A 26,912-nucleotide genomic window follows, 5' to 3' on the forward strand; every position below is an offset into this window, starting at 1 on the left:
AGGTAAGCTTCCTTGAGATCTAAAGTTACCATCCAGTGATCTTTGCCCAGCAGAGGTAAAAGCTGTTGTAACGACAACATCTTGAACTTTGGAATGTCCAGATAAGTGTTGAGGATAGATAAATCCAAAATTGGTCTCCACGTGTTCCCCTTCTTTGGTACTAGGAACAGGCGAGAATAAAATCCTAGGCCCCTTTCTGATACAGGGACTGGCTGAATGGCCCCTATTTGGAGTAACAGAGAAATTTGCTTGTGAGCCTCTGTCCTTTGTGGAGGAGGAACGTCTGGCATGCCCTTGAAAGGGGGCAATGTATGGAAATAAAACTTGTAACCGTGGTGAATGATATCCAACACCCATCTGTCTTGAGTAATTAAATCCCAATTTTCTTTGAAAAGAGACAGTCTTCCTCCCAAAGGAGCTGCCAGATGAGAATCTACTGGCAGCTGAAAAAGCAGGTCATTGGGTCTGTTTACGAAAGGACTGACCCCTGCCCTCACCAGAAGTCTGAGCAGGTGAACTCCCTGTTCTAGGCCTAAAAGAACCTTGAGCTCTGCCCCTACCACGTCTAGACCTACCCCTAGACTGGGAATCATAAGCAGGATATGTCCATCCCTTAGTAGGCCAATTTCTACTAAACTTCGGTGGCTGCACCTGCAAAAAATCTTTAACAGTTTGCATAGACTTAGCTTTGTCCTCCATTTTCTTTAAAACTGCTTCCACAGGTGAACCAAACAACACATCAGACTGTAAAGGAGCATCCAAAATCCTTGTCTTAACATGCTCAGCTAAATTCTGATCCCTCAACCAGGCATGCCTGCGAAGAACAGAACTAGTGGCAGCCACCCTCGAGGAGGCCTGTACAGCATCAAAACCACATTGCAAAGAATGCTTACCCACTTGTTCAGACACATGAACTAAATCCAGCAACTCTTTACACTCAATACCTTCCGCCAAAGCATCCACCTTAGATTTCAATTGTGAAAGGAGATAATTTTGATATTTTAGCATGTGAAACTGACAATTCAACGCCCTCATGGCTAAAGTGGAAGAAGTATACACTTTCTTTCCCCATCTATCCAAAGCCCTTGCCTCTTTATCAGTGGGAACAGGGTTTTTAACAACAGAGGCCTTAACACCTTTAGGTCCCTGAGAAACAGTTTCGGGTCTGCCCTAGGACTCTTAAAAGATACTTATGAGCTTCAGGCACCCTATAGTACCTATCAGGTTTAACAGGAGCAGGAGGCAAAGAATCAGGATTCAGGGAAGCCTCTGCAAAAACATCTTCCACCACATTCAACACAGGAGGTATAGCTAAGGGCCTATGCTGGGGTAAAAACAAGAATTCCCTAAGCCTTTTCCTGGAATCAGAGTAATCCTGGCCTTCCCATTTAAAGTGTTCCCTCATGGAATGCAGAGTCTCTGAAAATGAGAAATCCTCAGGAGGAGAAGCTGTAGGAGTAGAATCATCCACATCAGAATCAGAATAAGGAGGATACTCTTGCAAATCTTCCGCAGAAGATTCAGAAGCCTCTGAACACTGTTCAAAACTCTCAAACTCAGGTTCCACCCTAGGCCTCTTATCAGGAGGAGGCATAGAACCTCTAATCATAGTAATCAAATCTTCTGCCATTTTAAGCATATGTTTCTTAGGCACAGAACCTGAAGTGCTAGGAGAAGCCCCCACTGAGGCCAAACTTGGCCTACCTCTCAAAGAAGTTTTGGAAACAGAAGGAGAGGCTCTAACTACCTTGGGAAGAGAGGGAAGAACAGTTACCTGAGAAGCCCCTTCAGCCTGGCCTACCTCCTGAGAAGGCACATCCTGTAACAGTAAAGTCTCTGCCTGAGACTCCAAAGAAACTCCTGGCAAAACCTCTGGCTCCACTGAGCCTTCTAAAGAACCGACGTCTGGGACTGCCGGTTCATCAACCCTAGGCTTTGCTGTTTTGTCCTTGCGCTTTTTGGACGAAGCGGGCGTCGGAGCATCCAACGGCATTTTATAATTGCAACGCTTCCCAAACACTAACCTGGCACAGTCTAACCTTCTCTTAATAGTGCGTTTGTTAAATCTAGCACAAGAGCGCATCCAACAACGCCGTGCTCAGGCCCTAAACAAGGTATACACAAGGTATGGTAATCCCTATGAGGTATCTGTTTCCCACAAGAAATACAGTTATTCACTTTTTCTGACATCCGGTTAAATACTGAGGCAAGAAAAACAAAATGTTCCCAACGGGTACTTAGCCAACTTTGATTCGGTCTGAAACTCCGACTTCAGAAAATTTCAGAACGCCAACCTGCACTCGCAAAACTGCTTCTGCATCGGACCATGCGGCAAAAAAGACTGAGGATATGGCGTCGGTCATGCGCATTAGTACCCTGACGTACTGACGTCAGTCTAATGCGCCCTGACCGACGTCAGCCTTATACTTTGGTATTCGGGCCGACTGGACAGCGGACTACCCAATAGTTAGGACTGCAGCAATGTGGAACGAAGAACATCCCATATGTTATGACTGCAGATGCATCCTTGAAGGACATCATCTGTACAGTTCATCAGATGAGGAAACGAAGAAAACAACCTTTTCAGATGATTTAAGAAAGTTATCTGGTCTTGACAAATGTGCAAAAGCAACCTTTAAAGCAGAAAAGCTGCAGCACCAAGGAAAAAAGAAGTTATGTCTTACCATAATCTTCCATCTGAGTTGTTGATGATCTTCCAGTCATCACTGATGGGTTTGGTTCAGAGCCCTCGGAACCAAGTCGGTCTTATACCAAGCTTGCATGCACCAAAAACTCTCGAGCTAAGCTGCTACCCACAATGCCCTTCACTCAGTTACCTCAGATTGAGTTTGTATGCAACATATAGAAGAAATAAGTCACAGGCCAACGCTGTGCAGAAACCCTAAGACACCACAAAGACCCAGAAGATCCGCCAGGAACCTTTGGAGGGGGTCAGTGGGAGGGTGTGATGAATGGAAGAAGATCAACAACTCAGATGGAACGTTATGGTAAGACAACTACTTTATCTGAAGTAGTTCATCTTCTTCCTATTCATCACTGATGGGACAGAGTCCCCAGCTACTTGGAGAACCTGGGTGGCCCTTATGGAAGAACATTCCTGAGAACCATTGAACCAAAGGCCGCTCTTCCCCTGGAGATCAGATCCAATTCGTAATGCTTGATAAAGGTATGGAGCTTAGCCCAAATGACAGCTGCACAAATGTCATCCATGGATGCCCTAGAGTGGAAGGCAACCGATGTTGCAATAGCCTTAGTTGAGTGAGCTTTGATTTGGCCAGGCTTAGATCCATCTGCAAGCGAATATGAGAAGGCAATGCAATCCCTGAGCCATTTAGACAAAGTAACTTTCGATACTGCACCTCCCATTCTAGGACCCGCAAAGGAAATGAAAAGCTGGTCCGACTTGCGAAAGGATTTAGGTTCTGTCCAGATAGAAACATAATTGTCTATGAACATCCAAGAAATGTAGGCAGTATTCTCCCTTGTTAGAATAATTTGGGAAGAACACAGGGAGCTCAATGGACTGGCTAATCGAAAAGTCAGAAACCACTTTGGGGAGAAAGGAGGGATTAGTACGAAGTGATACTCTGTCCTTATGAAAGATCAGATAAGGGCTCTTGATACATAACGCTTGTAATTCAGAAATTCGTCTGGCTGAGGTGACATCCACCAGAAATAAGGATTTCCATGACAGAAATTTTAGATCACATGTTGCAGCAGGCTCAAAAGGGGGCAGAGAAAGAGACTGCAGAACCCAGGAGAGATTCCATGCATCCACCGACTGCCTGATGGGAGGCCTGCTGTGCAAAACACCCTTGAGGAACGTCTTGCAAAGGTGAGAGGAAATAAGCAGGACTCCATCTGAACCATTACGGAAGTTGGAAACAGCTGCTAGATTGACTTAAATGGTTGAAGTTGACGCCCCACTGTTGAACAATTCAGCCAGGTAATGAAGAATAATGGCTACGAGGGCCGAGAACGGATCTAGCTTCTGATTATGTGACCAGAGAATCTTTTCCATTTGTCTCTAGAAAGTTTCCTGATGGATGGTTTATGACAGGCCAAGATAATATCATGTACGGGTGAAGAGAGGGTTTCCTGCCAGCCAACTAACGGAAGTGGAGAAACCAAGCTGTTAGTTTGAGAGTAGACAGATTTGTGGGAGTCAGCCCTTATGGATGAGATATGAGGTCCTGACAAGTGTCTAGGATCCAAGGAGGTTGTAGCAGATGAGGTAAGAAGAAGGGAAACCATACTTGACAAGGCAAGAACGGAGCAATGAGGATCACTTTGCTTCTCAACCGAACAGCTTTCCTTAGAACAAGGGGGATCAGGGGAATCGGAGGATAGGTATAAAGGAGACCCATGGGCCAATTGTGAATCAAAGTGTCTCTCGGTGACTCCCCAAGAGGTGGAAAGAGGGCAAAGTAGCTGCTGCATTTTGTGTTTGAGGGGGAGGCGAAAAGGTCGCAGCATGGCTGGCCCCAATGGCTAAAAATTTCCACCGCCACACTTGGGTTGAGAGACCACTCATGAGGACGGAGAATACATCTGCTTAGCCTGTCCGCAATCACGTTGGAGCTCCCCGGGATATATGTTGTGATCAGAAAGCGGTTGGAAGCTATCACCCACTGCCAGATTCTCATGGCTTTATGACATAGGGGGTAGGATTTGGTCCCTCCCTGTTTATGTACCAGACCACGGACATGTTGTCCGACTGGACAGTAATCGTTCCGGACGGAAGGAGCAGATGGAAAGCTTGCAACGCCAATAGTACCACTCAACTCCAGGACAATGATATGCAAGTTGACCTCTACATAGGACCACATGGCCTTGGACTGACTTTCCCTGGAAGTGGGCCCCCCACCCCATCAGGGAAGCATCCGTGGTCACTGTGGTGCTGGGCTGGGGAGCCTGGAAGGGGCAACACCACAGATTTTTGTTTGTATTCATCCACCAGAGGAGATCTTGTTTGCGAGTGTTGGTGATGAGAATCTGTGAGCTCAGGGGGTAAAGATTGGGTATCCACTGGGCCTGAAGGAGCAATTGTAGTAATCTCATGTGCAGTCTGGCTAGGGGAACAATACGGATGGCTGCAGCCATAGACCCCAGGGCCTTGCGAAGTTCCCTTGCAGACACCTTTCTTCAACAGAGTATCACTTGAACCTGTGCCCTTAATCTCTGAAGTCTGTGAAGAGGAAGGGAGATCAGGCTTGACTGGGTGTTGAATATTGCCCCTATGAATTCCAACTGTTGTGAGAGTTGAAGGTTGAATTTCTCCAAGTGTATGCTAATGCCCAGCGACTCCGCTAGAAAGTACAGTTTTGCACCTACCATAAATGTAGATGTTCAAGTGTTCACACTGCTGCAGTCATTACATTTGGGTTATCCTGCCATCAGGCGGTCCCGCAGTCGGCCTGAGTTCCAAAGTCTTGGTCCGGTGTCGGTTGCTGTCGCTTCTTCCCTGACATCAGTGCGCCAGGGGTATATAAGATGCATCCAACGCCATTTTCTTCAGTTTTTCTTGCCCCAGATGTCAGGTGCTCCCACGTAGGTAGGCAATACATACTGCTAATCAAAAATATACAATAAAAACAATACCTTCAGTTACCAGCAAATACACCCCAAAGGTTGTATAGGATAGAAAGGTATAGATAAGTCCAGCTAGTTCAGAGGGGATGGAGGGAGGGTAACCTGGACAGCAGCAGTGTGAATACTCGAACATCTATATTTATGGTAGGTACAAAACTGTACTATGTTCATTGTGTTACAATGCTGCAGTCATTACACTTGGGTAGAATCCCAAAGCTGAGGTTGAGTGGCTGGTCTATAAAGAGTTTGGATTGGCTATGAGGCCCTGCAGAACTGCAGTGGCAAATCCTGCTCTGGATTTAGAGTAAAGAGGCAGGTGGTAATGCTTGGTAAAGGTGTGCACTGAACTCCAAGTTGCAGCCTCCAAAATTTCCTTGGTAGGTACTCCTCTGAGAAAAGCTGTTGAAGTGGCTGTTGCTCTGGTGGAATGTGGCCTAATGTTATCTGGGACTGATTTTCCATGCTGTGTGTAGCATTACTGAATACAGTGCCCTATCCATTTGGATATAGTCTGCTTTGAGATAGCCTTGCCCTGTGATCCTGCAGCATATGCTACAAACAGTTACTCAGTTTTCCTGAAAGCCTTTGTTTTGTCCAAGTAGAAGCGTAGCTACCTGTGTATGTCCAAAGAATGCAGAAGTTTCTCCCCTTTATTCTGGGGGTTTGGATAAAAAGTTGGCAAATGGATGGTTTGGTCAAGAGCCACACTAGATACCACCTTTGGCATAAAGGTAGGGTTTGTCCTTAAAGATACCCTGTCCTGATGAAAAATTATAAAATGTTCCACTGTCATTAATGCCTGTAGCTCTGAGACTCTTCGTGCTGAAGTTACTGCCAGGAGCAGAGCTGTTTTCCATGATAAAAATTTTAGATCGGCTGTATTGGCTGGCTCAAAAGGTGGTAGGGTCAGTTTTTCCAAAACGAAATTGAGGTCCCAAGTTGGTGTTCTCCAGGGCGGTCTTATGTTTTTAGCCCCTCTGAGGTACTGCTTTAGCAAGGGATGAGAGAATAAAGGAGGATCCGTGTTGTAATGTGCTGAAATGGCAGAGGTGTGGATCTTAAATGATGAGAAGGACTGGCCTTTGTCCAGCATCTCAGTTAAGTATTGTAAAATCTGAGGAATGTTTGGAACAAGAGGGTCAAGGCTTTGAGCCTGGTTCCAGGCGCAGGATCTCTTCCATTTTTCTGAGTAAGCTTTCCTGGTGCTAGGCCTCCTGGCCTCCAAAATGACATCCATAACAGCTTTAGAGAGAGGTGTTGTCTGTTTGACTAATGTATCTGCCATGCAGCCAGGTTTAGGGTTTTCAGCTGACCGTGCAGGATCTGATTGTTTTGTTGAGTCAGAAGGTGTGGAATTTGAGGCAAAATCCATGGTGGGCCTTGAGCCAAGTTCCTTAAGATAGGGTACCAGTGCTGGCGTGGCCAGTCTGGAGCAATCAGGATCATCGGTGGTTTTTCTTGTCTGGCTTTTAGGAGTACCTTTGAAAGGAGAGGCAGTGGCGGGAAGGCATAAACTTTTAGGTTTTTCCAGCTGAACAGAAGAGCATCCACTTTCCATGCTTGTTTGTGATAAGTCCTGTGCAGAATTTTTGTAGCTGGCAATTCAGTGGGGAGGCAAAAAGATCTATGTCTGGGCATCCCCACTTTTGTGTTACCATGCTGAAGATTTGTGGATTCAATTTCCATTAGTGAGGGTCCATGATATTTCTGCTTAGATCGTCTGCCAAAGTATTTTTCTTTCCTGGCAGGAATTGTGCTTGCAGGTGAACTTGATACGTTAGAGCTGTGTTCCACAAGGCCATGGCTTGCTTGCATAGGGGATAAGAATGAGTGCCCCCTTGCTTATGTACCACATTGCTGTGGTGTTGTCTTGTCTTTAGTAGTAATTGTCCTGGATGTAGAAGGTCCTTGAAAGCTGTTAGGGCATTTTGAACAGCCAACATCTCTTTTTGATTGATGTGAAGATGCATCTGGTCTGTGGTCCACTTGCCCTGAATGCATTTTCCTGCCATGTGTGCTCCCCAGGCGTAATCTGAAGCAACTGTTAGAGTTTGCCTGGCTGTGGGTTGGGTAAAAGGCAGACCCTTGTTTAAGTGACATGCCTGTGCCCACCATCAAAACTCCTGTTGTAGGCAGGGAATCATTCGTATTACTGCTTCTAAACTGTGGGAGTGTTGAGTCCAAACACTTTTCAGGTACCATTGTAATTTCCTCATATGCAGTCTGGCATACGGTATTAGTAGTATGCAGGATGCCATGAATCCCAGGGCCTGCAGAATTTTTCTTGCAGGGAGATGGGACCTTCTTGCCAGCAATTGAAAATATTGAGTTAGTTGAACTTGTTTGTCTTGCGTGAGGTAAGGCATCTGGGCCGTTGTATTTAAGCTGGCACCCAGGAATATAATCTGTTGCGAGGGCACTAGTTTTGACTTCTTTTCGTTTACTGTGTACCCTAGAGAAATTAGCAACCTTTTTACAAACGCCAGATGCTGTAGAAGAATGTTCGGTCTCTGCTTGAATGAGGCAGTCGTCCAGATATGGATATATTTGAATTCCTTTTTGTCTGCAAAATGCAATTACTGGTGCCAGGCACTTTGTGAAGACCCTGGGCACAACAGATAAGCCAAAGGCCAGTGCAGAGAATTGGTAGTGCATTGTACCAGCTTTGAATCTGAGGTATCTTCTGCAATTTTGTCTGATAGGGACATGCAGGTATGCCTCTTTGAAGTCCAGAGTAACAAGCCAAGCCTTCTTGCCCAGCATGGGTAGAAGCTGCTGTAATGTCAACATTTTGAATTTCAGAATATCCAGTTAAGTATTCAGAATTGAAAGGTCTAGTATGGGCCTCCAGGCCTTGTCCTTTCTGGGGACCAGGAAGAGTCTCGAGTAAAATCCTTGTCCTTGTTCCTGTTGTGGTACTTTTTGAATAGCTCTCATGTCCATGAGGGCTGAAATTTGTTTTTGTGCCTCTGCCCATTGATTTTGTGGCAGGTCTGGCATTCCTTTTAGCCTTGGTAAAGTATGAAAGTGGAATCTGTAACCTTGTGACACAATATTCAGGACCCATTTGTCTTGGGTGATTGTTTGCCAGTTTTGAGAAAAAAAGTGCTAGTTTTCCCCCTAAGGGGGCTTCCAAAAGGGACGTGCTTGGCATATGAAGGGGAAAGTCATTGTGACGGTTTCCTGTAAGGTTGAGACTTGTCCTCACTACCTTTTGGGGTTGAGGTGCCCCACTGTCGTTGTCTGTTTGAGCCTTGGGGTTGAGATCTGCCTCTTGGGCATCTGTATCTGCCTCTCTGTGGCCTGTCTGACACTGGAAAGGACCAATTCTTTGTTGGCCAATTTCTGCTAAACAGAGGTGGCTGTACCTGTAAAAAATCCTTGACTGTTTGCATAGATTTAGCTTTATCCTCCATTTTCTTTAACACCTCTTCTGCCTTAACACCAAACAAAGTATAATGCTGTAAAGGAGCATCCAATAATTTTGCCTTAACATGATCAGGTAAACTTTGTTCTTTTAACCAAGCATGTCTTTGAATCACAGAACCTGTAACTGCGGCTCTACAAGAGGCCTCTAAAGAATCAAAACCACATTGCAAAGTATGTTTTCCCACCTGTTCAACTGCATGCAATAAATCCTGCATTTCTTTACAATCTGGAGCTCCTGTGCTTGCAAGCATTTTCTGTTTTAACTGAGCCATTAAATATTGTTGGTACTTAAGCATGTGAAACTGGCAATTTAAAGCTCTTACTGCTAAAGTTGCAGAAGTGTATACTTTCTTCCCCCCATCTATCCAAAGCTCTGAAATCTCTGTCAGAGGGTACTGGGTTTTTTGCAATGGAAGCCTTAACCCCTTTTGGACCCTGGGAAATAGTTTCTGGATCAGCAGAAGGGTTTTTGTAAAGAAACTTGTGAGAGTCAGGTACTCTAATACCTATCTGGCTTGGCTGGAGCAGGGGGCAAAGAGTCAGGAGATAAACTGGATTCAGAGAACACATCATCCACAATATCTAGCACAGGTGGAATAGCCAGGGGCCTGTGTTGAGGCAGTAAGAGGAAATCCCTGAGCCTTTTCTTGGATTCTGAGTAATCCTGGCTTTCCCAATGGAAATGCTCCCTCATGGTATGTAAAGTTTCCCCAAAAGAATAATCCTCAGGAGGAGAGGCTGAAGGGATAGATTCTTCAGCATCAGAGTCCTCAAAGGGGGGGTAGAGAGAGTATCCCTGGTTTGAAGAGGAATCAGAGGAAATGGAAACCTGATCAGAGGAGTCATAGTCTGTATCCTGCCTAGGCCTTTTCTCCGGAGGGGGATGGGAACCCCTGATTAGAGTAAGGAGGTCTTCGGCCATTTTAAGCATCTGTTTTCTTAGGCATGGAGGACTGTCCAGGAGAATGCTGTACTTGTTTCTTTGTCTTTAATGGTACCTTTGTCTTGGCTGTTGTTTTAATGGTAAGTTGTGAAGGTCTGAAAACACCCTCAGAAGCCGATGCCTGCTCAGCGGCTCTGGACCCATCTGAGGGATTAGTTTCCATAGGCCCAATACCTTGAGTTTCCCGAGGCCTAGATGTCTCCACGTGGGAGTCAGAAGCGGCCTGTGGCTCTGAGGTAGCGGGTGTCAGGGGCTGCGAAAGCACCTCACTGAGAACTGGTGACTGGCCTAGAAGAGGTTTCGTCGTCGGTTTTGGACCTCGGATGCCTGTCTTTATCCTCGTCTGTGCGTTTTTTCGGTACTGAGGTAGTTGGCTGATCCGACGGCATCGTATAATTGAACCTTCGGCCAAAGTAGTGCAAAGCAAAATCAAAACGTCTTTTTATAGTGCGTTTGTTAAATCTAGCACAAAACCGACAACTAGTGATGTCGTGATCAGGGTCTAGGCATGGAATACAGTAAGAGTGGAAGTCCTTATGAGGTATTTGCTTCCCACAAGAAATACAATTAACTTTTTCTGACATCGGTCTGAGGCAAGAAAAAAGTTTCCCCAATGGGGTACTTAGCTTTATTGAAGACTTCGGATCTGAAATTCGACTTTGAAAATCTCAGGAGTCTGCCGACCGGCACTTGCGAACTGCTTCTGCTTCCGGCACCGCGCGGCAAGAAAGACTGAAGAAAATGGTGTCGGATGCATCTTATATACCCCTGGCGCACTGACATCAGGGAAGAAGCGACAGCAACCGACGCCGGACCAAGACTTTGGAACTCAGGCCGACTGCGGGACCACCTGACGGCAGGATAACCCAAGTGTAATGACTGCAGCAGTGTAACACGAACGTCCAGGGTGTAGCGGAGGGCCCAGACCAATAGACGCTTGGTGGGGGTGGAGAGGAGCCAATCTTCCAGGTATGGAAACACCTGGAATCCCTGAAGTCTCAGATGAGCTGCTACCACTGCAAGGCATTTTGTGAACACTCTGGGGGCCGTCGAGAGACCGACTGGCAGGGCTCTGAATTGGTAATGATTGGCTCCCAACTGGAAGCGAAGGAGGCTCCTGGAGCGCTTGTCCATCTTGATATGGTAATACGCATCCCGGAGAACTAATGAAGATATCCACACACTCTCCCACAGGAAGGGAAGGATGGATTGAATCATGACCATGCGGAACTTGGTCTGAGCTACCCATTTGTTTAATTGGCTGAGATCCAGAATGGGCCTCCAGTCCCCTGTCTTCTTTGGTGCCAAAAAGAATCTTGAGTAGAACCCTGATCCGCACTTATCTGGGGGGACCTGTTGGATGGCTCGTTTTTTTACATAGTTTTCATATTTTGGAAGCTGCCTCCTCCCTTTGACTGGGTGGAACATTGGGAAGGGATTTCAGAGGTCTTGGATAAGATGTTAGGGGAATGTGGTAGCCTCTGGTAATGATTCTCTGCACCCACTGATCGTTTGTAATAGAGAGCCAGGCAGCTTGGTGCCAAAAACATGCCCTGACTGCTTCCAGAGGAAAGCAATAGGGCAGCACTTCTGGAGCGCTGATACTGTCTACCCGAGAAGGAATCTCTGGAGCCCTGGTTCCGGGGACCCCCTCTTGCCCCAAAAAGGGCATCTTCCATTATTGGAACCCCCTCTGCCACTGAGGGAGTCCTCACCATGTGCGTCATGGAGCGGACCTTGAGAGACTTCTTGTGCCACATCTTCCCGCTCCTCTGATTCCTGGAGAAGGAACGCTGAGGTTTGGAAAAAGCTTAGGCCTACAGCAGACAAGGTCTTCCCGTCTTGCTCGCACCTGGCTAATGTATCCTTGACCTTAGCACCAAACAGAGCTGATGGTTCGATAGGAGCATTTAAAAAGGAAGGCTTGAAGGAGTCCGCGAGGTCACAAATACACATCCAGGCATGACATCTCATGACTACGCCTGCACCCGCAGCTCTAGCCACTCCTTCAGTTGCGTGTGACCGTAACCTCATGGATGAATTGGATATTGACTCTAGGGTGGCAAGGTGGGAAGCAACTTTATCTCGTGCTCCATCCGATATTTGGAACGCGAGGGTTCTGGAGAGTTCGGAGATAAGATCTCTCTGGAGCCTCATAAAGTGTGCCAAAAAGTTCCGAAACCTGACTGCAAAGGTCGCTGATGCAAAAACTCGCTTCCCTAACCTGTCCAATGCCCGGGACTCTGTTGGGCAGGTGGACAGCAGGACTCTTCCACAAGGTCCTTTTTCGTGGCTGCCGCCACCACCATAGCACCACTGGCAAGCCTCTAGACCAATGGGGTTGATCCCCTGGAGGGGAGTACCTTGTCTGATCTCCTGGGGATGGCCTCAACGGAGTCCAGGTTCTTCCACACCCGCTGCACGATGAGCATAACCAACTCATCGGCCGGGGGGGGGGGTCACCCAAGAAGTAGAGGGCTGACAGAGAAAGGACTGCAGGAATACGGATTCCTCTGAGGATGGATTGGAGGGCTTCCAGTCACCCCTCTCTCAAGATTTCCATGATGTCTCCAAAGGAGACATCGTCAGGGGGTGACCGTGGGGATCCTTCCCCATCATCGTAGTTCGTATATTCTGTTGAGGGACTCCTCTGGGGAGTCCATGTGTTTCCTCTTACACGCTCGTTTCCGAGGGGGTTCGTCAGTGGGAGCATCCGAAGAAGGCTCAGAAAGGGAAATACCCTGGACAGGGTATTCCTGGGCCTTGTGCTGTTGGGAGTCCTTCCTCAGAAGGAACTGGGGGGGAATAAGCGACGTGGGAGGACTGCTAGAAGCAAGCACCCTCTCCATCACCTGGAAAGCGGGCCCGCCCGAAGAGGAGTGGGAGCTCGGAACCAAAGACAAAATCGGAACCGGGGTCACACCCCACTCCACACAGTCAGCCCTGGGAATGGAGCCTCAAGCAAAACTCGGGGCGGTAGTCACTCTCAGATCCAAAGTCGGGACCGACAACACAGCCGGAACAGAGGCCGGAACCGGAGGTTCCACCTCCCAAGAATGAGATTGAGGAAGGGTGGTTTCCGATGGAATCGACACCCAAAGGGGCCTTGGGGCCTCAGACACTGTCGTTGGTGCCAAAGAAGGGGGTCCTCTCGAAAACATTGGGTAGATGTGCCTCAGAACCGAGGGATCCAGGGGAGAAGAGTACGTATGGGTCACCGGAGTAATAGACCCAAAGCCTGGAGTAGGATAGGGTATAGGCAATAAATTCCCCTGGCGGTCAAGCAGCTGGTCAAAGAGGCGCACCACGTCCAATTCTGAAAGGCTCCTGGTGGATCTTACCAATGCCTCTGAGGGGGAATCAGGCCGCTCCAAAAAGGGGCTGCAGGCTTGTCCAGCAAACAGGTCCACAGACAAGTATCGGGTCCATGGTGCATTACAGAATGGAACAGATTCCAGCTTAGAAACCGGCAACAACGGAATGGCTGGAGCCGAGAACGGGTTCAGAGCAGAGGTCACTACAGGGGTAAATGTCAAGAACGGCTCCGAAGTTGTCGGAACCGATGTTGGTGCCAAGACAGAGGCAGACAAACCGGTCGGAACAGAGGTAGTAGATGGCGCCGTAGTAGTCGGTGCCGGGATAGCTGCCGACAGAGAGACCTGGGTAAGCTTCAATGGAGCCAAACTCGGAACAGAGAAGGCAGTTACGGTGCTCAGAGGAAGACTTTTGGGCCTTGTGCTTACGGCTTTTGCCTCTGTCACCAGCCGGTGAAGAGGGGTCTGAGCGAGGACGTTTCTTGTCCACAGGAGGAAGGGATGAGACCTCCATCGCAGAAATAGCCTCCGAAAAAGGCGATGAAAGCAGGCCCTTCAGAAGCAATTTATTCTAATGTTCATTCAGCGTCTGCTGACTGCAGCTCGCCTACAAATGTGGAACCCCCAAACAGTACACACACTCTTCATGAAGGTCACTATTTGGAAGTTTAACACTGCAAGAAGAGTAGTGTTTAAACCCCATAGTTCCATTCTTCTCAAGACATACTAGTGCGCACACCACACAAAAGGGAAACAGTGAGGAAAGTGAAGGAAATGAAGTAAAGAGAGAGGAAATACCAACAATGGTAATAAGATACCACAAGGGTAGAAAGTTCAAAATACCAACAATGGTACGAAAGAGATACCTGTGGGTAGAGCTGAGTATATAAAGATATCAAAGAACAAGCAATTAGCGAGAAAAAGTTTTTACAAAAACTTGTAAATATACAAGATAAATCACTCAGCTGGAGAGCTCAGTGAAACACTGCTATATGGCTGTGCGGCAAATGAGATCGGAGATAACTGAGTGAAGGGCATTGTGGGTAGCAGCTTAGCTCGAGAGTTTTTGGTGCACGCAAGCTTGGTATAAGGTCGACTCGGTTCCGAGGGCTTGGAACCGAACCCATCAGTGATGAATAGGAAGATCATCAACAACTTCAGGTCATCAGTTTGGGACAGGAATGTGATATAAAAAAACTTGAGCAAAAGAGAGTTGTATAAATATTTAAGAATTGATGATGGGCCAACAGTAAAACACAAACAAATGCGACAGAACATATTTATTTATTTAACATTTGTAAACCGGGAAAGCCCGACTTGAACGAGCCAATTTTCAGCGGAGGCCCGGGGAGAAATGCTCCAGATGCATCTCTTTGTAATGTGGGAGGAAACCAAAGCACCTGGAGGAAACCCACACAGATGCAAGGAGGACATGCAGACTCTGCACAGAAGGCACCCCAGCTGAGAATCGAATCGGAGAACCTCTTGCTTTGAGGCAACAATGCTACCGCTGCACCACTGTGCCATCCGCGCTTACTAAGGCATACTTTAGACGACTAAAATTAATATTCAAAACTGTGTTGACATCTAGGAACAAAGACCAAGCTATAAACCAATTTGCTCTTCTGTCCTAACTTACAGTTTTGGCGTGAATGACTGGTCCCAAAAAGTGTTGGATCGGTTGGACTGGAAAACAAGAAGGATGCTTCATGCTTATCAAATGATTGAGTGTACACCAAAATTATATATTCCACGTTGTGAAGGGGGTATGAGCTTCCTTGAAATTGATTACAGGTATAGATCTGCAGTCATAGGACTGCATACATAGTTTTAAAACATGAGAAGAAAAACTCTAAGATGACTTTCCCTGCTTAGTTTAGCAGAAGCATATTGGTGTCAAGCAGGAATGGAAATCTAGCCAGAAGTATATAAAAATCAGGCAGCAACTGAATGTGCCAAAAAAACTAAAGAATACAAGGTGAAGGATCAGATGAGAAGGAAAAAAATATTGAAAATGCACAAATATAGTTTAAAGTATAGAAAACTCTTGGAACAAGCTCATGTTTATCAGGACCAAATGCAGGAATTGTTAAGGAGAGGTGAATTTAAACCAAAACACGAAAGGTGAACATTGGCCCAAGACAGTGCACTACCTACACAATGGTTTACAAAGCCAACTGAACATGTGGGAGAAACAGACAAATGAAGGTTTTATAAAAAAATAATTGGAAACAGTTGTACATCTTGTTGCTGGTTGTGAGATACTACTGGCAGGAGGATTGTAAAATGAAAAGCATAATAATGTGGCAAGACTGTTGCACTGAGGATTGTGTAAACATTATAATACTGAAGTAGCTGAAATACATTTGAAACATGAGCCACAAAGCACTACATAAAATGAAGTTTATATCACATGGGATCACCCACTACCAACATTTCGGGAAAACCAGTTATAGTAGTTCATTAAAAGAAGACAAAAGTAGCATTGATAATCAAAATTGCTACAGTGTCTTGTGTACAGAGAGGGAGAGAGAGACAGTCATAAAATATCAGGATTTGCCGACAGAAACTAGGGCAATGTGGAAGGACGACACCCAGACATTTCCAAAAGTAGTAGCAGTTAAGTACAGTTGTGTACCTACCATAAATGTAGATGTTAGAGTGTATTCACTGTTGCAGTCATTACTCTTGGGTTATCCTGCTGGCAGGCTACCCGCAGTCGGCCTGAATTCCAAAGTCTAGGTCCTGCATCGGTTGCTGTCGCCTCTTCCCTGACGTCAGTGCGCCAGGGGTATAAAAGATGCAGCCGACGCCATTTTCTTCAGTTTTTCTTGCCCCAGATGTCAGGTGCCCCCAAAACGGTAGGCTAAAAAATTATGTCAATAATTATGCATGCAGTAAAATAAACATTTCCTTCATCTACAAGCAAATACACCTCATATGTTGTATAAGATAGAGAAGTATAGGTAAGTCCCAGCAAAGAAAAGGGGGGTGGTGGGTGGGTAATCTGGACTGCAACAGTGAATACACTCGAACATCTACATTTATGGTAGGTACACAACTGTACTGTGTTCATCATGTTTCACTGTTGCAGTCATTACTCTTGGGTTGAATCCCAAAGCTGAGGTTGGGTGGCTGGGCCTAAATAGGATTAGGAGAGGCTATAAGGCCTTGCAGAACTGCAGTGGCGAAGCCTGCTCTGGATTTAGAGTAGAGAGGTAAATGGTAGTGCTTTGTAAAAGTGTGCAACTCCAAGTTGCAGCCTTTAAAATGTCTTTGGTTGGTACTCCTCTGAGAAAGGCTGCTGAAGTGGCTGCTGCCCTGGTAGAATGTGGCCTAATGCCCTTGGGCACTGATTTGCTATGTTGTGAGTAGCAGAAACGAATGCAGTGGCCTATCCATTTTGAAATATTCTGTTTTGAGATGGGCTTTCCTTGAGATCCTGCAGCATATGCCACTAAATGTTGCTCAGTTTTTCTGAAAGCTTTAGTTCTGTCCAAGTAGAAGCGTAGTTGTCTGTGTTATGTCCAAGGAATGCAGAAGTCTCTCACCCTTATTCTCTGGGTTTGGATAAAAGTTAGGCAAATGAATGGTTTGGTTAAGGGCCACACTAGACACTAACTTAGGCATAAATGTTGGGTTCGTCCTTAGAGAAACCCTGTCTGGATGAAAAATGATGAAAGGTTCCACAGCCATGAGTGCCTGTAACTCTGAAACTCGTCTTGCAGAGGTTATTGCTAGGAGCAGAGCTGTTTTCCAAGATAAAAGCTTTATATCAGCTGTACTGGCTGGCTCAAAAGGCGGCAGTGTGAGTTTTTCCAAGACTCAATTGAGGCTCTCCTTGGAGGTCTTATGTTTTTGGCCCCTCTGAGGTACTGCCTTAGCAATGGATGGGAAAAAATAGGAGGTTCTGTATTGTAATGAGCTGAAATGGCAGAGGCATGAATTTTAATTTATGAAAAGGATAGGCCTTTGTCCAGCATCTCAGTTAGGTATTGTAAAATCGGAGGAATATTTGGTACAGATGTGTCAATTCCTTGTGCCTGGTTCCAAGCACAGAATCTTTTCCATTTTTCTGCATAAGATTTTCTGGTACTGGGCCTCCCGGCCTCCAAAATAACATCCATCACTGGTTTAGAGAGAGGTGCGTTGTGAATGATTACATTATCCGCCATGCTGCCAGATTTAGGGTTCTGGGTTTGCTGTGCAGAATCTGATTGTTTCACTGGGTAAGTGAGGAATTAGAGGCAATGTCCAGGCTGGGCCTTGAGACAAGCTTTTTAGGATTGGGTACCAGTGCTGGTGTGGCCAGTCTGGGGCAATCAGACTCATTCTTGGCTTCTCTTGTCTGACCTTTAGGAGTACCTTGGGGAGGAGAGGCAGAGGAGGAAAGGCATATACTGTTAGACTTGTCCAGCTGAATGACAGAGCATCCACTTTCCATGCTTGCTTGTGAGAAGTCCTTGTGCAGAATTTCTGTAGTTGGCAGTTGTGAGGGGAGGCAAATAGATCTATGTCTGGGCATCCCCATTCCTTTGTTATCATGCTGAAGACTTGTGGATCCAGTTTCCACTCATGGGGATCCGTGAGGTTTCTGCTTAGTTCGTCTTCCAGAGTATTGTTCTTTCCTGGCAGGAACTGTGCTTGCAGGTGTACTTGATAAGTCAATGCTGTGTCGCACAAAGTCATGGTTTGTCTGCAGAGGGGGTAGGAATGTGTGCCTCCCTGCTTGTTTATGTACCACATGAATGTAGTATTGGCCGTCTTTACCAGTAGTTGTCCTGAATGGAGTAGATCCTTGAAAGCTGTCAGGGCATTCTGAACAGCTAGCATCTCTCTTTGATTGATATGTAGATGCATTTGGCTTGTGGACCATGTGCCCTGAATACATTTTCCTGCCATGTGTGCTCCCCAGGCATAATCTGATGCATCTGTTGTTATTGACTGCCTGGGTGTGGGTAGAGTGAATGGCTGTCCCTCGTTGCGGTGACAGGTATGTGCCCACCATCAAAACTCCTGTTGCAGGCAAGGAATGATGGTAATTAATGCTTCCAGGCTTTGACAATGTTGAGTCCAGACACTTTTTAGGTACCAGTGAAGTTTCCTCATATGCAGTCTGGCATATGGAATTAGCAGAATGCAGGATGTCATGAAGCCCAAAGCCTGCAGAATGTTTCTTGCAGATAACTGTGTCTTTGTTGCCAACATTTTGAAGGAAGAAGTTAGTTGCCTTTGTTTGTCTGGCGTGAGATAAGCCATCTGGGCAGTTGTATTTAAGCTTGCACCCACGAATATTATCTCTTTGAGAGGTTACTAGTTTTGATTTTTCGTTTACTGTGTACTCTAGGCAAATTAATAATCTTTTTACGAACGCCAGATGTTTTAGTACAGTGTCCTTGTTCTCTGCTTGTATAAGGCAGTCGTCCAAGTAAGGATACATTTGAATTCCTCTGTCTGCAAAATGCAATTACTGGTGCCAGGCATTTTGTGAAGACCCTGGGCGCAGTAGATAAGCCAAAGGGCAGTGCAGAGAATTGGTAGTGCATTGAGCCAGCTATGAATCTGAGGCATCTTCCGCAAGATTGTCTGATTGGGATATGCAGGTATGCCTCTTTTAGGTCTAAAGTTACAAGCCACGCCTTCTTGCCCAGCATGGGCAGAAGCTGCTGCAGAGTTAACATTTTGAACTTTGGAACGTCCAGAAATGTGTTTAGAAAAGACAGGTCCAGTACTGGTCCCCAGGCTTTGTCCTTTCTGAGTACCAAGAAAAGTCTCGAGTAAAATCCTTGTCCCTGCTCTTGCTGTGGTACTTGCTGAATGGCCCTCATGTTCATAAGGGACAAAACTTGTTTTTGTGCCTCTGCCCATTGATTGTGTGGCAGGTTTGGAATACCTTTTGCCTTTGGCAGGGTGTGAAAGTAGAACCTGTAGCCCTGGGACACTATATTCAATACCCATTTATCCTGGGTGATCATGTCCCAATTTTGAGAGAAAAGTGCTAGTTTTCCCCCTAAGGGGGCTGCAAGAAGGTAAGTATCATGCTGTAATGGAGCATCTAATAATTTTGCTTTAACATGATCAGGCAGATTTTGTTCTTTTAACCAAGCATGCCTCCTAATGACAGAACCCATAACTGCGGCCCTGCAGGAGGCCTCCAGAGAATCAAAACCACATTGCAATGTATGCTTTCCCACTTGTTCAGTTGCATGCAAAAAATCTTGCTTTTCCTTGGCCAACATTTTCTGTTTTAACAGTGACATTAAGTATTGCTGATATTTAATCATATGAAATTGACAATTTAAAGCCCTCACAGCCAAAGCAGCAGAAGTGTAAACCTTTTTCCCCCCATCTGTCTAGTGCCCTTGAATCCCTGTCAGAAGGGATAGGGTTTTTTGCAGTAGCGGCCTTATCCCCTTTGGGACCCTAAGAAATAGTTTCTGGGTCAGCAGCAGAGCTTTTATAAAGAAATTTATGTGAATCTGGAACCCTGTAGTATCTGTCTGGTTTAACTGGAGCTGGAGGTAAGGAGTCTGGAGAAAGGCCAGACTCTGAAAATACATCTTCTACAATGTCTAGCACAGGGGGAATAGCAAGAGGCCTGTGCTGAGGAAGTAAAAGAAAATCTCTAAGCCTTTTTCTTTGATTCTGAGTAATCTTGGCTCTCCCAGTGGAAGTGCTCCCTCATGATATGCAGGGTTTCCCCAAAAGAATAATCCTCAGGAGAGGCTGAAGGAATGGATTCTTCAGCATCAGAATCCTCGTGGGGAGGAAGAGAGTATTCCTGTACAGAAGAGGAGTCAGAGGAAATGGAAACCCGATTTGAAGAGTCATGTCAGTCTCTTGCCTAGGCCTCTTATCAGGAGGGGGATGGGAACCCCTGATCAAGGTAATAAGGTCTTCGGCCATTTTTGAGCATCTGTTTCTTAGGCATGGAAGTTTGTCCTGGAGAATGCTGTACTTGTTTGTCTTTAAAGCTGCTTTAGAAGCTGAAGTAGGCTTTACATATAGCTGTGTAGGTCTGAAAACACCCTCAGAAGCCAATGCCTGCTCAGCAGCTCCGGACCCATCTTAGGGAATGATTTCCGAGTGTCCAATACCTTGAGTATCCAGAGGTCTAGCTGGCTCCACGTGTGAGTCATCAGCGGCCTGTGGCTCTGAGGGAGCGGGCGTCAGGGGCTGCGAAAGCACCTCAATGAGAACCGGTGACTGGCTTAGCGGAAGCCTCGCCTGTTTTGGATCTCGGATGTCTGTCCTTTTTCCTTGCGTTTTTTAGAAACTCCCGTTGGCGGCTGTTCCGACGGCATTATATAATTGAATTTTCAGCCAAAGTAATGAAAAGCAAAATCAAACAGACGCTTAATAGTGTGTTGGTTGAATCTAGCAGAAAACAGACAGCTACTGTTATGATCAGGGCCTAGGCAAAGAATACAGTAAGAATTAACATCCTTATGAGGTATTTGCTTCCCACAAGAAATACAATTGTTAACTTTTTCTGACATCGGTCTAGAGCAAGAAAAAAGTTTCCCCTACGGGATACTTAGCTTTAATGAAGACTTCAGATCTGAAATTCGTCTGAAAATCTCAGGAGTCGGCCGACCGGCACTTGTGAACTGCTTTTGCTTCGGGCACCACGCAGCAAGAAAGACTGAAGAAAATGGTGTTGGCCGCATCTTTTATACCCCTGGCGCAGTGACGTCAGGGAAGAGGCGACAGCAACTGACGCCGGACCTAGACTTTGGAATTCAGGCCGACTGCGGGTAGCCTGCCAGCAGGATAACCCAAGAGTAATGACTGCAACAGTGAAACACGATGAACATCGGGGCTTGAATAATTAATTTACAATCGTACTTAAATATGTTACCAAGACATGTAAATCCATATGAATTGTAGGAGTCATTATTAGGCACATCTTGGGTACTGTGTAGAACACTTCTGGCTAAAAACAAAGACTTGAAACAATACTAATTTCATGAACTAATACTTTGACTTGGAAATGAGGTCCATTCCTTCCAGGGTATTAGAAACCTAAAAGACTTGGAGAAATTAAAAAAAAATGATAAAAATATTTTTCTCTAGCTTTAAAATAGTTGTTTTTCACAAACACTTCAATAAAACAACAAAATTTAATATGGAAAGTTTTTTTTCCCCTGAAGGGAACTTATTTGCCCAGCATTGACTTTCTAGTCTTGTAAGCCCGCTGAGTATTGTGTGGCAGAAAAGCTCTAAAGGGCTTGGAACCCAAACCTGTCTTTTAGTCAGCTTAGCTTGAGCCGGCCAACAGTTTGGACACATGGAAGGTGGCCTGAAGCTTTGAAATTTGGGTGGCTGTTAAATCCTGTGCAAGACATGACCCCATATAGTTTAGGCTGCTGCAGCATGGTCAATATGAACAGCATCCAAATTTCTCCGTACAGATGGACGGTTTCCACATTGATGCATTTTTACTGAACAACATTCCTTTAGTTTTTCTAACATGGAGTATAAACACATGGTGAAGTAGCAATCTGCTGGGACCAGAGTGACCTTGCTGCAGAAAAATCTTTATTTAGCAAAGTGGAAGGACCTGTTCTATAAATAACCATGTTATCTGCATAAAGGTTAATAGGTGGGGGATGGGTCAATTGGGAGTTTATTTATAAAGAAAGAAGACAGTAATCCCAAGATGGTTGCCAAGGAGCAGATCATAGTCTCTCCAGTGATTAACAGTCTTCTCCCAGATGTTGTAGAGGTCAGTAGGCTTGCTGTAGAAACTGGGTAGCTTGCTCACTAGTACAAAACATGGTACAGAGCTGTAAAATGGTCCAAAATTTAAACGGAAGAGGTTCAATACTAAAATGTCAACCACACCAAACGAGTAAGTTATACATACACTACCCAACTTAAGGAGGCTAGGAATAATGGTCCCTCTATTCCTTTTCTCAAAATAGGCAAAAAGAGTAGCACTGTTCCCAAACTGAATTCTAATAAGTGGATTACAGGCTCTCTACCACTGGTAGTGTTTAGACTAGGACACATTGCACCTTCTTCCTTCTCTCATCAAAAAATAAGTAGCAATACTAATTTGGAGCTAGTTACACAGAATCAGTTTGCAGGCTTTCCAGTGATATGCAGTTTCAGCCAAGAATCTGCATATTTTAAAACTAAGAAGAAAAAAAGAGGTATCGGCTGTAGGTATTTCAGTGTATAACTAATGGGTGGGTAGTTATGAAAATACGGCAAAAGAAATGTTATTAATCTGTGGAAAGGACCTTCCCAGTAATAATGCTTATGCTCTTACAGTGCTGACTAGCATAAACAGATAAAAGAAGAAAGACAGGAACTCCTGAAGTCAAATTTACATAAGGTCAGGCAACGCAAAAGCCACTGGCTTTAAAATTACATCAGGAAGAGGGTGTGTAGGGTGGGAGAAAATCTGGAACACTCAGCATTAGCTGGCAGGTCTCATGGATTTAACCACAATACTGATTACCTCACATAAAAATATTACTTCTCATCTCCTCTCACAATTCAGATATAGTCACTTCTTCTGCAGTGAAAGAATGCAACAGAAATGTTTGCTAATTGTCCCTAACCAAGAGCTTTCTTTTAAGCTAAAAAAATAAATTTAGAGTAAAATGAACTACAATAAAACAAGAGAAAAAGACAAGACCAATACAAGTATACACATCATAAACAAAAAAATATCCAAAATAGTCACAGTGCAGCTTTAATTGGCAGGTCTCACAGATTAAACTTGCCTTGTTTATCTTAATTTAAATAAAAATGCATCTTTGTAAAGTGCGTCAAGAATTATTACCTCTTTATGTCTTGCCACACTCAAAAGCTGGCAAAATAAAAATCAGTGCTACCCAAGCTTGTTTATGTGATAGTAGATAAAATTTATTGACTCGAAAGTGCAGACTACTAATCTAGTATTTTTTTTCTGTGGCATCACATTTTAATGCCAGGGGAGTATGATGCAATTCTGAGTCAATCTGCATTCTCAAGGTCAGACTAACAGGCAATAAATGAAGTGGGATATGAACAGGTTTATTTCCACTCAATTTTTAAAACACTGGATTACACTTCAAACCAACACGCTGCAAAAGGAAATCACTGTAGTAACTGGTATTAACACTTAGACTGCAGAGTCCCCTCACTACTGGAGAAAATGAAGGCTAATTTTCACCACAACTGAAAGAGGAGGATTAAAAACAGCAGACTAGATACTTGTGCAAACTTCATCAAGTCTGTTAACCTTCTTATTCTCTAGTAATCTGTGGTTTGCAAATTTGTGAAAAAAAGCAGAATTCCACTGCCATTTAGGTAAGATAATCACAGTGGAAGGACTTTATAAATAAACTGTAAAAACATAAAAATATTAGATTTAAGGCAGACTTCAATGGCAAAGTCCATAGTAAAATCTGGTACTACATACTGCTGTCACTGCTCCAGCAAAGTGCTTATTATTTTTCTTCCAGTGTCTGTACTATAACAGCAGATACCAATGTTTTAAATATCCTTACTTAGATAGGGGTGGTGTTTGTACCTCTAGAACACCTCTCTCTGCACAGTCTTGGTACTGACACAGGCAGTATCTTCATGGACATCATGAATCATTACTGTGTTTAAGTATCTGGGAGCATTCAGCAGAGGGATACATACTGCAATGTTATGTAAAATGCTTGTATGCAACAGCAAGAAACATGTCAAGGGCCTGAGGTTTCTAGCAAATTCATTGTTTTAATTACAAGTGGACCTTGTATCAAAGGATGTGTTTAAGGGCGTTTCATGCATCTGAGGTCAACAGATATCAATCAGCATGTTACTTGTGTGTGTTCTATAATTTTACTCTTGGATACAGTAGAAAAACAAATCTGTTCCACATTACAGCCCTGGATAGTTACATCTGCAGTGTCTGCACAGCAAGGATACTGCATATAAAAATGTTTAAGGAATGCTATGCAGCACAAAAAATTGTGAATGAAATGGGGAAGTACCCCATCTATATAGTCACTCCACTTCTCCCACCAACTCCTGATGCACTTCCTGTTACAGTTGTCCATACAGTGCCTTTGTCTTCTTGACTTCCATCAACTTTACTACAGATGGAGTCTCTCAAATTATCTGTAGTACCACCAAGTCTGTTACCCTTGTAGTTCCAGGTAGTGGCAGCCCAGCTTGGCCCACGGCAAAGCTCTTTGTGTTTTAAATAGCAGCTCTGCACTCTGAACTTTCTGCCACATTCCTCACACACATACAAGTTCCCTTCGTGAGTCTTCATATGTTCTGTCAAATGATGCTTCAACTTGAACTTTTTGGTGCAGACTGAGCAGCCAAATGGCCTCAGACTAAAAGTCAACATGATGTGCCGGTCACGTTTTGGTTTCACTGCAAAACGTTTCCCACAGAGGCAGCCAAATTTTTTGCCATCAGGTGCTGCAACAATCTTTACTGGGGCATGGACCACTTGGCCATGGCTTGCATGGCTTACTATTTCATTTCCATGCAGATCCACAGGGCGAGACACAGTGTGAGAGAAGCCAGCAGAGCTAGTAAGTACACGACCATCTTCACCAATCCTAGTTTCAGCGCCTTGTGGGTTTGGAATTATGTAATCCACTTCATTTGTTGCCTGGAACTCGGGAGGTTTGCAGTAGGCTGGAATATCTGAAATGCTAAGTGACCTTTGGTCTGTCTTCATGTGTAGAGAGTCCAGAGACTTAAAATTTGTTTCACGGGTCCGAGAAGCCTCCACTGTGGCAGCCTCTTCTTCCAGCCTCTCCTGTTTTATGTAGACTGCCTTCATGTTTTGATGGGTTAAAATCACACGATCATCTGAGGGAATAGCATATGAGCAGCTGGCCATATTATTTCCATCATCATCTTCCTCAATGATTATTCTAACATTTTTGTCCAAGGAGCCACTGCAAATCTCAGTTGGCTCATCTTCATCATCATTTGGCACCCGGACACGGATAACATCATGATCTTGGCACTGGATAGATGTTCTGATAGCCATTCTTCTGTGGCCAGAGTTATCATTCATTCCAGGCTCCCCATCCTCCTTGAAAGCAAAATAATTGCTACTGCTGGGCGACTGATTTTCGCTGGCTCTGCTGGACAGTGGTCTTGACTGGCTACTGTCCCTCTCTTTCAGGATTTCAGAGCATCGATCTACCACCTGCCACATTTGTAATCCACTGGCTACCATCAGATAACTTGGGATTTCTTCTCGCTGCAGGCTCAGTTTTCCTGTGTAAATTAAGTGCAAGATATTTTCAAAAGCTTGAGGATCAATCACGGGTGGCAATACTATGCAGTTGGTGTCATTCAGAAGGAGCTTATCATGAAAATAAGGAGAAGAAGCAGCAAGAACACTCTTGTGTGCCTGGAATACTTGGCCTTGAGTGTGAATGGAAATGTCACAGAATTTTCCTGCCATTCGATGTTTGTTGAAGTTGTCAAGTAAGGCAACGCTGTAGTTTGGAAAGTCTATCTGTATCATACTGTTTTCTATTTCCATACTACTTCTTTCCAGACAAGATCCTACGGAAGAAATACAACATGTCAAAAATGTTAGCTGTACAAGCTAAACTAATAAAAGCTGCTATCATACATGTTTTTCTCAATAACCTCTATAATATGCAAGTTCTTGTTCTGAAGTTGTCAGATACACAGAAGATGGATTATCCATTAGTGAAAAAATCTGGCAAAATCAACAGCTTACTGGAATTAAGTATATTCACATACAACAAATTTTACTGTGCTAACCCTGCTAATAAGATAAATTTGCATATACTGATTGGCATATATGAAAGTTAGAACATCCAATATGAAAGCGCAAAATCACTGGATGATTCCAGAAGTTCAGTGTGAATTTTTTTTCATTGTCATACATGCTAAATGGACCAACATGTCCCCTCCTGATGTTAAAGTGATGCTGGCTAACAGAAACCTTTTCTCCACATCCAATACTATCTTTCTTTGCAATATGCTGTTTAATATCTGATGTACTTTAAAACAGAGACTTAATACTATGGGGCACTACAAAGTACAGTTTTGTACCTACCATAAATGTAGATGTTCGAGTGTTCACCCTGCTGCAGTCATCACACTTGGGTTATCCTGCCGTCAGGCGGTCCCGCGGTTGGCCCGAATTCCAAACTCTTGGTCAGACGTCGGTTGCTGTCACTTCTTCCCGGACGTCAGTGCGCCAGGGGTATATAAGAGGCATCCAATGCCATTTTCTTCAGTTTTTCTTGCCCCAGATGTCAGGTGCCCCCAAAAGGTAGGCAAAAAAAAAAAATATATATATATATATACATACACACACACACACACACATATGGCTATATAAAAATAAAACGAAACCCTTACATACAAGCAAATACACCACAGAGGTAGAATAGGATAAAGTGGTAGAGATAAGTTCAGCTAGTTCAGAGGGGATGGAGGGAGGGTAACCTGGACTGCAGCAGGGTGAACACTCGAACATCTACATTTATAGTAGATACAAAACTGTACTATGTTCATCGTGTTACCCTGCTGCAGTCATCACACTTGGGTTGAATCCCAAAGCTAAGGAGGGGAGGTGGAGTCAAACAGGGTTAGAAGACGCTAGTAGGCCATGC

At 44.7% G+C, this 26,912-nt stretch overlaps 2 protein-coding genes across 2 annotated transcripts in view; both read right to left on the reverse strand.

Annotated features, from left to right (window-relative positions):
• LOC122811581 (uncharacterized WD repeat-containing protein alr2800-like) overlaps positions 1-26,912 on the reverse strand; it is a 1,490,464-nt gene that overhangs the window by 1,246,279 nt on the left and 217,273 nt on the right. The window lies entirely within an intron of this gene.
• ZBTB9 (zinc finger and BTB domain containing 9) overlaps positions 22,990-26,912 on the reverse strand; it is a 251,104-nt gene continuing 247,181 nt past the window's right edge. The window contains exon 2 of the mRNA XM_044083511.1: positions 22,990-25,827. Coding sequence (XP_043939446.1) covers positions 24,284-25,804 — 1,521 coding nt within the window. The 5' untranslated portion in view covers positions 25,805-25,827 and the 3' untranslated portion in view covers positions 22,990-24,283. The remainder of the gene's footprint in view (positions 25,828-26,912) is intronic.

The sequence above is a fragment of the Protopterus annectens genome, chromosome 9.part0, assembly GCF_019279795.1.
Source record: "Protopterus annectens isolate FY-2018-M chromosome 9.part0, PAN1.0, whole genome shotgun sequence".
Classification (NCBI taxonomy): domain Eukaryota; kingdom Metazoa; phylum Chordata; order Ceratodontiformes; family Protopteridae; genus Protopterus; species Protopterus annectens.